Source organism: Amia ocellicauda, chromosome 22 (genome assembly GCF_036373705.1).
Source record: "Amia ocellicauda isolate fAmiCal2 chromosome 22, fAmiCal2.hap1, whole genome shotgun sequence".
In the NCBI taxonomy this organism is placed as follows: domain Eukaryota; kingdom Metazoa; phylum Chordata; class Actinopteri; order Amiiformes; family Amiidae; genus Amia; species Amia ocellicauda.
In genome coordinates this window covers 11,789,458-11,801,937 of record NC_089871.1, presented here as the reverse complement: position 1 = coordinate 11,801,937, position 12,480 = coordinate 11,789,458, and the positions used below count along the sequence as shown (strand labels likewise).

The window sequence follows — 12,480 nt, the reverse complement described above, 5'->3', positions numbered from 1 at the left end:
TCCACCTGCCCTGCCCGCACCCCATTTTCTGCAATTTTTTTTTTTTTTTTTTACAATTTTCTCCCAACCCTCCCCCAGTCCCTCCTCCTCTCTCTCCCAGTTACCCCCAGCCCCACCACCCCGTCCCTCTCGTACCCTGTGGTCTCGTGGGGTCTAGGCTGTTTGGCAGGAGCGGCTGTGACCCCGGGACACCGACTGGAGGCTGAGGGAGAGAGACAAAGGCCATTAACACACCTTCGCAATTACTTCCATGTTGTAATAAACATGATGCAGAAATTGGACAGGGGGTGACATTATCTCAGGGGTGCATGATGGGTGCGAGATAATGTTTCCACAGTCTGCCATAAATAACTTGTTCCACAAATATGGACTTAACATTTTTAATGTAGTTAAAAATGTGTTTGGGTTTATGGAATTTTAGTTTTATTTACATTTTATGGCAACAAGGACCCGATTCCCTGCAAATGAAGTATGATGCCATACATATTATAAACACTGGCTGACTGGAGAATGAGGTCACGCAGTACCTGATTTGGCATTCGGAGTGAGGGGCGGGGCCCACCGGGGTACCGCGGGGACATGAATGGCTGTAATGAAAATAAAAAAAATAAAAAAGGGAGAGAGAGAAAGAAAAGGACTGTTATGGACAAATGTTTAATAGACGCCGGAGAGCAAGAAGGAGGGTTCGCCTTTTTTGCATCGTCTCTGCAGGAGGAACAAAACAGGATTAACAGAGGAGGAATAGCTGTAGAGAGAGAAAGAGAGAGGGGGAGAAGGAGACAGAGAGAGGCCCAGGTAAGCAGGTCTGGGAGAACAGTGCAGACAGGGAAGGGCTGAAAAACAAGAACAAAAGGCAAATCGACACCAAACCATAAAGATCCAGTGAAGGAGAGAGTGGGAGGAGAGCAAGCCGGGTCAGTACCGGGTCACAGGATGCCTGCACTGTTAGAACTGTCTGCAGGTGTCCAGGAATCTCAGGTAACACACACACTGCTACTACTATAGTAGAGGTCAGAGTTCAAAGGTCAGCTACTAGAAGATTGCCTACAGCCTACAGCCTACTACTCTACTGCCCACCTGCCCACAGCCCCTACCCCTCGAGAAACTTCAAGCAATGACAGCAGGGAGCGCATCGGTGCTGCCCCCTAGAGGGCTGGTGCAGAACGCAGGTCACTCACGAGCAATAGCAACACAACGAAACACGGCACAAACCCCCCGAGTGGCACTCGCTGTTTATAAGGGCTGCTTTATGAATAAAATAAAATGTGAAATAATAAATATAAAAAAACAGGTTATATAATAACACTGCTACACACAGGGTTTGTTACTTTTTTAAGCAAATTTTTCTTTCTTCCTTTTTACACAACTCGCTGCTAGTTTCTCCGTCTCAACTCTGCCGCGGCAGGCGCTGGATTATTCATGTGATATCGACTGATTGACGGCCCTGGGAATTACACCGAGAGGCTCAGAACATGCACCTCAGCTTCTTAAAGTCTGGCTGGAGGACTTTAATTATTTATTCACCCACTTCAAGGTTCGTCTCCGCTTGGAGATTTTAATTAATTTATTAATTTCCCTTTGCTCATAGACCGTTACTGGAGTAAAATACATTTTTTGCGTGGTCGAAGGGAACAAGACAAGCCTGAGTTGGAAAAACGTTCCCATTCTGCCGAGCACCCCTGCCTGTCCAACGGGCTCTCTCTCCGAACACGGGGTGCTTTAGCGACGGCTGCATTTCCCTCAGCGAGCAGAGGGGGCTTTAAGTGACCACTCCACACTCTCTATGGGCACCTGATACACTGGCATGTAAGTCTCTGACACAATAACTATGCTGCTGATTGCGAGACACCATGGATGCAGTAAAACCATGAATAAACAGTGCGCTGGAGAGACACGCCGAGTGGGACTGTCGCACATGGCAGGAGGCGTCTGAGTTTCTGTCTCTGGTCTAAAGTGTACTTATTCTGGTGCGTTGATGTTGCTGTGCGTGAGTGAATGTGTATTTACAGCACACTTCTGCTTGGTTATCTGTGTGTGTGAGTCTGTGTGAGTGAGTGAAGGCGTGCATGTCTCTCTGTTGAGTGAGTGTGTGTGTGTGTGTGTGTGTGTAAGAGTGTGAGTGAGTGTGCGTCTCTGAGTGAGTGTGTGAATGTGTCTCTAGGTGTGTGTGTGTGCAAGTGCCTCTGAATGACTGAGTGAGTGAGTGTCCCTGAGTGAGTGAGTGAGTGTTTGTCTCTGAGTGAGTGAGTGAATGAGTGTGTCTCCGAGTGAGTGAGTGAGTGTGTGAGTGCGTCTCCGAGTGAGTGTGTGTGTGTGTGAGTGCGTCTACGAGTGAGTGAGTGTGTGTGAGTGCGTCTCCGAGTGAGTGTCTGAGTGAGTGAGTGAGTGAGTGTGTCTCCGAGTGAGTGTGTGTGTGTGTGTGTGTGTGTGTGAGTGCGTCTCCGAGTGAGTGAGTGTGTGTGTGTGTGTCAGTGTGTCTCCGAGTGAGTGAGTGTGTGTGAGTGCGTCTCCGAGTGAGTGTGTGTGTGTGTGAGTGCGTCTCCGAGTGAGTGAGTGTGTGTGAGTGCGTCTCTGAGTGAGTGAGTGTGTGTGAGTGCGTCTCCGAGTGAGTGTCTGAGTGAGTGAGTGAGTGAGTGCGTCTCCGAGTGAGTGTGTGTGTGTGTGTGTGTGAGTGCGTCTCCGAGTGAGTGAGTGTGTGTGTGTGTGTCAGTGTGTCTCCGAGTGAGTGAGTGTGTGTGAGTGCGTCTCCGAGTGAGTGTCTGAGTGAGTGAGTGAGTGTGTGTGAGTGCGTCTCCGAGTGAGTGTGTGTGTGTGTGAGTGCGTCTCCGAGTGAGTGAGTGTGTGTGAGTGCGTCTCCGAGTGAGTGTCTGAGTGAGTGAGTGAGTGAGTGCGTCTCCGAGTGAGTGAGTGTGTGTGTGTGTGTGAGTGCGTCTCCGAGTGAGTGAGTGTGTGTGAGTGCGTCTCCGAGTGAGTGAGTGTGTGTGTGTGTGAGTGCGTCTCCGAGTGAGTGAGTGTGTGTGTGTGTGTGTGAGTGCGTCTCCGAGTGAGTGAGTGTGTGTGAGTGGGTCTCTGAGTGAGTGAGTGTGTGTGTGTGTGAGTGTCTCCGAGTGTGTGTGTGTGAGTGCGTCTCCGAGTGAGTGAGTGTGTGTGAGTGCGTCTCCGAGTGAGTGTGTGTGAGTGGGTCTCTGAGTGAGTGAGTGAGTGAGTGAGTGCGTTTCCGATTGAGTGAGTGTGTGTGTGTGTGAGTGCGTCTCCGAGTGAGTGAGTGTGTGTGAGTGCGTCTCCGAGTGAGTGAGTGTGTGTGAGTGGGTCTCTGAGTGAGTGAGTGAGTGAGTGAGTGAGTGAGCGAGTGAGTGAGCGAGTGAGTGAGTGAGTGCGTTTCCGATTGAGTGAGTGTGTGTGTGTGTGTGAGTGCGTCTCCGAGTGAGTGAGTGTGTGTGAGTGGGTCTCTGAGTGAGTGAGTGAGTGTGTGTGTGTGAGTGCGTCTCCGAGTGAGTGAGTGTGTGTGAGTGCGTCTCCGAGTGAGTGAGTGTGTGTGAGTGGGTCTCTGAGTGAGTGAGTGAGTGAGTGAGCGAGTGAGTGAGTGAGTGCGTTTCCGATTGAGTGTGTGTGTGTGTGAGTGCGTCTCCGAGTGAGTGAGTGTGTGTGAGTGGGTCTCTGAGTGAGTGAGTGAGTGTGTGTGAGTGCGTCTCCGAGTGAGTGAGTGTGTGTGAGTGGGTCTCTGAGTGAGTGAGTGAGTGAGTGAGTGAGTGAGTGAGCGAGTGAGTGAGTGAGTGTGTGAGTGCGTCTCCGAGTGAGTGTCTGAGTGAGTGCGTGCGTTTCCGATTGAGTGAGTGTGTGTGTGAGTGCGTCTCCGAGTGAGTGTCTGAGTGAGTGAGTGAGTGAGTGAGTGTCTGAGTGAGTGCGTTTCCGATTGAGTGAGTGTGTGTGTGTGTGAGTGTCTCCGAGTGAGTGAGTGTGTGTGTGAGTGCGTCTCCGAGTGAGTGTCTGAGTGAGTGAGTGAGTGAGTGAGTGTCTGAGTGAGTGCGTTTCCGATTGAGTGAGTGTGTGTGTGTGTGAGTGTCTCCGAGTGAGTGAGTGTGTCTCAGAGTGTCTGAGTGAGTGTATGTGTGAGTGAGTGAGAGAGAGAGAGAGAGAGAGAGTGGGTGGGTGTGTCTACAGGCTAACTGGCCTTACCTGGCTGTGGGGTCCCATCATTGGGTTGCTGGTGTTGTGTGGGGGGGGCTGTGCGTGAGGTGACGGCTGGGAGCCTGGAGGTCCCTTTAAGAGAGAAGAGGGAGATGAGAGATACAGTGGCAGCCTGCACTACAGTCTGAGCTGCCCCACAGCGGGACCCTGCGTGCCCCACACAGCAGCACACACAGCTGCACAGCCAACAGCTGGAGCCAACAACAGAGCAAAAGAGAGAGGGAGAGAGAGAGCGAGAGAGAGGGCGAGAGGAATCCACAGAATCCCGAGAGCATTAGAGTGGCTATACATGGTTTTCGGTTCAGAACTAATTGTCTGTCTGTTTGTTTGGTTGTTTTCTTGTTTATTTAGTTATTCAGTCACTCCATGGCTTGGCTGACACCCTCACTGCATCCATGGTGTCGCTATCCTGAACGTGCTGCATGGGCTGTGTATGACACTGGACTGCACTCTACAGCAGAAATTATATTGCATCCTATTGGACAGCGTTTCCTAAACAGTTTCGGCACCCCTGATTTCTAGATCTCGTGTTTTCACCTCTTACACGACGGTTTCAGGTTGTATCAAATTGCTGTGGCAGGCCCCCCACCCCTCCCTGCACCACCTGACCCTACCTCCCTGCCCCTCCTACCCCCACCCCCCCTAACCAGCACATGGTCACGACTGATTGGCAGCCATGCAGAGTTTCCACCGGCGTGCACTCTGGGTACTGAGCTGTCAACACAGAGAGGGAGGGGGAGGAGGCTCGGATGACAGCGCGCACTGCTTCTTATTTCTTTCTTTATTTAATCTTTTTAAGAATAACAGGATTGCTGAGGGAGATTGGGGGGGTGGAGGAAGAGCTGAGGGAAGTATGGGGGGGGAGCAGGGCGTTAAACGAAGTAATTAATAATCGTCATTTTCCATCCAGCGAAGGAGATAAGGAGTTGGCACTGCAGCGCTCATCACCAGATACCCCCCCCCGAAGCACTATAAGCAGCCGCAGTTTAATATTCCTGATGGGGCAGAGAGAGGCTGATATGGGCTGGGATGGGGGGAGGCGGTGGATGTGAAGATGGGCTGAGTAACGAGGGAAAGAGAGGACCGCTTGTAGTACCACTGCCTGGACACATGGGGGCAGTGTGTCCCTGCGGTTCAAGAGGCAGGACCACAAAAGCATCAGAATAAAATAATAAAAAAACAGAGAGAGAGAGAGAGAGAGAGAGAGAGAGAGAGAGAGAGAGAAATCAGTAACATGCTGGAGTAGAACCCAGGCTCACAACAAGACTTCACTGTATTCATTGTTGCTGCGATCACATTACACGGACTACAGCACCTGCATCATCACGGGCAACTGTCCTGTGGCTACTGCTACCACTATTTAATAACAAGCACCAAGACTTATTTAAAGCCCATAAATATTAATAAATAAATAAAATACAATAAAATAAATAGATTTACCATACGATCACACAGCATGGATTGACACGCGCCGCCCTCGAGCACAGAAACCGACAGTGACCCTGCGGACTGACCCCCTCTGGGCTATTGGCAGACATGGCTGTAAGTCTGTGCAGCTGAGAGGTATTTTCATAGGCCTCAAAAACTCCAGTTTGACCAGCCCCCGACCCCCCAGTGCACACGTTTAAAAAGAAGTGGAGTAGCACACTGAATAACACAAAACATGAGAGAGAGAGAGATTCAGAAAATGTACAGAAAGAATAGGGAAACAGGACAGAAGTCTAGTAAGAATTTCAGCCATCATTCAGTGTGAGGTAAAGGTCCTGGATAATGTTTTATTATACAGTTATAAAACTAATAATGACAATAATCTCTGTCTCTTTCCGTTTCTTCCTTCCTTCCTCTCCTCCTAAGTACTGGTGCCTCTCAGCTGCCGGATATATAGCCTGTGGTCAGTGTCCCAACTGTGGACTCCTGGCCACGGCCTCTGACCTCCGCCATGACCCCTGCAGTCCAGCCACTTGACCACTGTGCTGGCCGAGGAGGGTTGTATGTTTATGATATCCGGCCCCATCAAGGAAACATCGCAGCACAGGCCTGCACACACTCAGTCTGCAGCACACACAAATCGCCCCGTGTCACGCAGAGGGATGAGAACGACACACGCACCTGTGCGCTCTGAGTCCCATGCACTGCCGGGACATGGGCCAAAAAAAACCTCCCCTCCTCCAACCACCTTCCAAATCTGACCATAACAAAAACTCAAAGTCTGAATGCCTGACTTTGGATTCTGTCCGTAAGGAATTAAGGGTTGTGTACAGATGCTGTGTTTCTGTAAATCACACCACACGTGATTTAAGGAATAGAATGATACTTTGAGACATTTATTTACAGAGCCAGAGAGCAGAGTGGTGCGGGAAGGAGGAAGGGGGGGAAGAGAGAGAGAGAAAGAGAAAGAAAAACTCTTGATTCCTGACAGTGCTGTTAATCTCGTATTCACCTGCAGCCTGACACTGCTTTTTCTTTTTCCCTCTGTTCTCTCCACACGGCACTGGTGTAGCAGTGTGTGTTTTTGTGAGTGTGAGAGAGTGTGTGTGTTTGTTGGGAAGCAGGCAGGAGCGCTGTACCAAGAGTCACAATTCTGGGCAGAGTGCCAGTTGTTGGTTTTTTTTGCAGTCTTCACTCTCCCTTGCTCTTTCTATTTCTCTCTCTCTCTGACTCCCTTTATCTCTCCCTTTTGTCTCTCGCTCTATCTCCTGCTCAGCGTTCCTGTTCTCCCTCCCTCTCTGTCCCACTATCTCTCGGTCTCTTCCTTCACTCCCTTATTCCCAGGTCCTCTCCTGCTCTCTCTCTCTATCTCTCTCCACCTCTGCAGGTCCCCAGTCTGAGCCCTGGCCAGTGAGGGGAAGACTAGGCCCTGCCCCTCCACTGATGGGGGGTCCTCAGCTCTTCAATACCAAGTCAGCATAACACACACAAACACACACAATTACACACTGGCCACTCTCCTGTAGTATAAATAGCTGTAACGCTTATGATAAAGCTGTCATTTTACAGAGCATTTAAGGGCACCCAAAAACACACACTCTCTTGCACTTACTCACACACACACTCACAACAAACTTTCTAGAAAAAGCTCAGAGAAACCATAGCAAACCCCCCCCCATGTGATTCATTTATTTATTGATTTATTTATTTTACTTTTTATTTATTTTTTATTTCATTTCTGTCAATATGCAGCCTCCAGTCTGCAGGGGTTATTTGTTTGCCTTTGACAGTCGAGAGAGGGAGGAACAGAATCTATTTTATGAATCATCGTTTTCAAGAAAAGCAAAAACAAAACTAAACAAAATAATGAAATATATAACAACAATTGCATCAACAATTGCTTTTCTCCTTGTTTTGTTGAGGGGTTTGGAGTTCTCAGCTGACCAGCTGCATCGTGGCGGGGGGCGGGGGGGGTTTCTGTCTATCAAGAGTTCAGTGACAGGTACAACAACCATACTGAGATGGAAATTAAACTAAAATCAAAACAAAACGGGACTGGTGAAATTAAACTGTTGACACCATTCATGCTCTAGCTCTGACATCCTTCCAGCACCTCATAAAAACACCCTCGTTCACTTTGCAGTCAACCCAGTAACTCTCTGCTCTACCACCTGAGATAACTTATCACCAGTCCAGCCCAGCACAATATAATAACGCCCAGCCCAGCCCAGCCCAGCCCAGCCCAGCATGAGATCAGGGTCCGGTTGCATAAACATAGACTAAGTCTTTGTCTTAGTATGATTATAAGTCATACTAACAATAGACACTCAGTTAAAACTGTTGCATTAAACAGATTTTCCTTAGACTGGTCTTACTTAGTCAATCTCACAATGTATTCTGGGAATTGCAAGACACTTCAAGAAAAAAGAAACTGGACGCTTCTCTAAAACAGTGACAATGCCAGTTAAATGAAAATCTATGCTAGTAATTTAAATATAATGCAGAAAAATATATAATTTGGGGGACATTTTCTGAAAGTTGAACTAATCCACTCAAACACAAGGCGTTAACACAAGTTAACAGCATTAACCTGCTTTGTGTGCACTCTGTAAAAAATGTAATGTAAAAAATACATGTAGAGACAATTTAAATATATACTAATTTAAGAGGAAACATCCTTGTATCACAGAAACAAGACAAAACAAAAGTGCTAAAATACAGTACAAAATTACAAAATCAGTGTCACCATAGAGGCCATCAGTTTCAATGGAAAGATAGACTTAAATCCTCCCCTGCTAACTTTTCAGGCTGTCTCTGTCAGTCTTATTTTTTTATGCATTAGACTAGTTTAACTGTCAAATTAAGACAAGTCTAAAGGTTTAGTCTAATACAATTTTCTGCAACTGGCCCCAGTTCACATGCATCTATCTGGCATGGATTGGGAAGGAAAATATTTGCATACACACACACACACACACACACACACACACACACACACAATTACCAACACTCTCACACAACCGACCACACACAAACACACACACACACACACTTATCCATACAATCACACACAGATAGACAAATCTCTTTAGACACAATGCGGAGCTGGGCTGTAGAAACTGCTCCCCTTGCCCATATTGCGGTCAAGCACAAAGGGATCCGTGGGGGGGGGGGGAGAGACACAGGGAGGTGAAAAAAGAGTGAGACACAGAGGGAGGCGAGAGAGAGTGAGACAGAGGGAGCGGATGGGGATGGGGATAAGGGGGAGAGACAGGGAGATAGAGAGAGAGAGAGAGAGAGAGAGAGAGAGAGAGAGAAGAGAAAAAAAAAACAGAGAGGTGAAGGGCTGCACAGAGAGAGAGAGAGAGAGAGAGAGAGAGAGAGAGAGAGAGAGGGGAGGCAGGCTGCAATGGGGGTGGGGGAGGGGCATGCAGGATAGGAATACACAAGGACTGTGTTGTCCCAAAACAAGGAGCGGGTAGAGGCGGGGTTGAGGGGCTGAACTGAGAAGAGGTGCAGGTTCAAGGAGAGAGTGGGGAGTCCAGAGGAGGCAGACCTCTCTGTCTCGGCCCTCTATACCACCGGCTGGTAGGAGATTGCCGAGTTGACATGAGGCTTGGTGCCTGTGTGCAGCGACACGGGACATAAAAACAGCAGACAGGAAAAGAGGAGGCTGTGTTTCACAATGTATGTGTGCACATGCGTGTGTGTGTGTACGTGTGTACGTGTGTACGTGTGCGTGTGTTTGGGCCCCAAATGCCTGCCTGTGAATGTGGGTCTAACTGGGAATGCAGCAGCCCCGGGAAGAGACGCTGCGCAACAGAACAGCGACGGCAGTGATCGCCGGGATCAGAGGGTAGAGGGATCAGATGAGAGGGAATGCTGGGAGGAGAGCTAGAGGAGGGGTTCACACACACCCACACAACTACACACACACACACACTGGACTGCCATGTACTGAATAACACCCACTTTACACAGACTGACTGGGCCGAGAGTTACTCCTTCCTATTTCCCCAGTGGATAAACTCACTCACTCGCTCCTCGATTAAGTAAGGTGTTGGAGCAGGCCAGCTGGATTTCAATCTCAAATTAATAAATAAATATGAATAATGAAATAAAAATACTTTACTATAAACACACAGACGTGATGTGGGCCAGCCTCCCACCCCTCCCACGCCTATGCCATGTCTCTGTGGGAGTGGACGGACGCAGGCCCTCGCTGAAGACTGGTACTGCAGTGTGGCAGTGGCTGCCTCCCCAGCTCTATTTATGGAATGCAAGCTCCCTCATGGAAACGCACACGCACGCACACACACAGACACACACACCCCCTCCCTCACCTGGAGCCGTTCTCTCTGCACTGATTGCAAATCATAAATCGTTAACAGTCGTGCCGGCCTCAGAGCTCACACACACCGGTGAGCAATGGGACGTGTACGGAGGTGGTGGGGGGTTGTTTGTGACTGGGGTCGTTATTGATATAAAGATAGCGATAACAAAGACATTACAAATACTTCTGACGCCAATTATGCCAGTTGTGCTACCAATAACAACAAATCAACCTCAAGGGAGAAATAATATATAACAATAATAATTAATTAATTAACACACACACACGCACGGACACACAGGAATCGTCACCATGCGATACCTTTCCATACAAAGAAGCTGCTTTATATAGAGTCCACTGAGGCATCTCTCCCGTTCTCTCACTCTGCTTTGCTGTTCAAGTCTCTAGGTTTTCAGTGACTCAGCCGTATTCTGCCCCCCACCCCTCTGTCCCACTGGCAAATCGCTGTAGCAACAATGACTTGGATGACCCCGATCACCACCATCAAGATCTGCAACGGTATCAGGTCACCACAAATAAATAAATAAACAGACAAATAAAATCCCATTGAGGAAAGCTCAGCACAGAAATATCATCCCTGGCCCGGACATTACCTTCGGCCCTGAGCCAGGTGACTCGAATTAGGAGAAAGAAAGACATCCGCTCCTCCCCAGACTGAGAGGATGACTGTGACATCACAATTGAAAAAAAGGAACACAAAATTCACGAACTGGTCTCAAGACAGCAGTAGGCACTAGGGCCCAATGAGGCAGCACAGGAGCCACACATAGCAGCGTGGCAGAAAGTCTGGCTTCTTTCAATGCTTCTTTGGGCTGCATGGCACTGGGAGTCCCCGCCTCATGTGACTGAAAAGGTTTTGTGGCCATGAGGCTCAGTGTTTCTCTCCCCGCCAAACGAGGCGCATGCAGAGGAGAGAAGACTGAGGCCTAGATGATTCCTATCTGGCCTGTCAATTAATTTGATTGTATTCCATTTATTTATTTATTTATCTTGGTAACAAAGCAAGCTGTTTAAAATAAATAAATAAAAAGGAATACTTAAAAAATAATGTGTCTAACGGGGCTGCAGTGGATGCCTCTGATACACGCTAGTCTCTGGTGGCATCACTTGAGATAAACCAGTTTTATGTATTTATCACAAACACAAAAAAATACAGAAGACAAATGTTTCAGCAGTGTGGGGAATGGTCCTGCACACCGTGCTCTGTAGATGATTTAATAAGTATTCCCCTGCTTTCCTCTCCTCACACTCTATGACACTGCAGAGTAACACACTCAGTCGGCTGCTCGCCGAACGCCTGCCTGCTCTACCGGACTGCTGTGTACAGAAGACACACTGCCACAGCACTGTCTGTTGGTGCTGCTACCAAAGCGGAGAGACAGAGGGAGAGAGAGTGATGGAGTGAGGGAAACAAAACAGAGAGAAGGGAGAGGGGAAATGACAGAGCCATGTATAGAGCGAGAGACACAGAGGCAGAGAAAAAGAGACCCAAGAGATGCTTAGAGACAGAGAGACGGGGACAAACTGAGAGAAAGCATGAGAGGGACAGACAGATGGAGAGAGAGAGACAGACAGGGAGGGAGCGCGGGACGGAAGATCTTACTTGAAAGAAGCCGGGGGGCATGGGGCCTCCGGGCATGCCGTCGTTGGGGGGCATGTTACCCATGACCGGGCTGGGCGCGGCCGCAGCACTCTGCAAGACAAGACAGGACAGGACGCACGACGGTTAACGCTGTCTTCCGACACACTGCAGCGCCCCACACTCACATTACAGTCTACACCCAACAGCATTACATCCACAAAGACAAAACACATCTAGAAAAATAATTAAATAAATTGTAAGAAGTGTTCAGCCAGGAAACAACACAGCAAGAGACCTTGGATCTGGAGACAATCAGGAGACGCCAGCCCCGTCTCCCCAAGCTGCTCCCCACAGTGCAGCCCCCTGCTGCTCTGAGCTGTACAGAAGAGGCGGTGTACACCCTGGCACAGCGCACCACAAGGCCCGAGCCCAATGCATAAAAACACCCTTATAAAACCTTATAAAAGGCCTGCACAGCTAGTGCCAAGGTTGAACTTGCAGGCCTTGTTTAACATTCATTAATTGATCGGTCAATCGATCAATTAATTATGTGAAATTAAACGTATGTATTTATTCCCCTCCTTAGGTGCCAGCAATATGCCCTGGCGCTAACAAACACGGGCACACAGCAGTCGAGTTGCATTGAAAGCAGAAACCCAACCAAAATTAATTAAAAATGGAAAAGACACTGAAGCACACAAACAAAAACAAAAAATCCACACAGTTTGAAAAGACAAAGACATCAGGTCCTAAGCTGGAGAACAACCAGCTGTAAATCTGAGCTGACTGTCAGTCATTCTACACGGCCGCCCCTCTACCCCCCCCCCACCCAGTCCCTTTTCTCCCAACAAGGCCCAGGCTTGCAGCCTTTCAATCCAACAACACCCAGGAAAGTGGATTACAATCCCAGCAGGCTGTCTGCGATGCG

General features: G+C 48.7%; 1 protein-coding gene across 2 annotated transcripts in view; it reads right to left on the bottom strand.

Moving 5' to 3' along the window:
* The window catches only part of ssbp4 (single stranded DNA binding protein 4), a 64,775-nt gene that overhangs the window by 6,891 nt on the left and 45,404 nt on the right, over positions 1-12,480 (bottom strand). Inside the window, exons 5-8 of one of the 2 annotated variants that reach the window (XM_066695852.1) lie at positions 11,574-11,663; positions 4,177-4,260; positions 528-587; positions 136-202 (exon numbers count right to left, since the gene is read on the bottom strand). In XM_066695852.1, coding sequence (XP_066551949.1) covers positions 136-202; positions 528-587; positions 4,177-4,260; positions 11,574-11,663 — 301 coding nt within the window. The remainder of the gene's footprint in view (positions 1-135; positions 203-527; positions 588-4,176; positions 4,261-11,573; positions 11,664-12,480) is intronic. The other variant, XM_066695853.1, reaches the window with a different exon arrangement.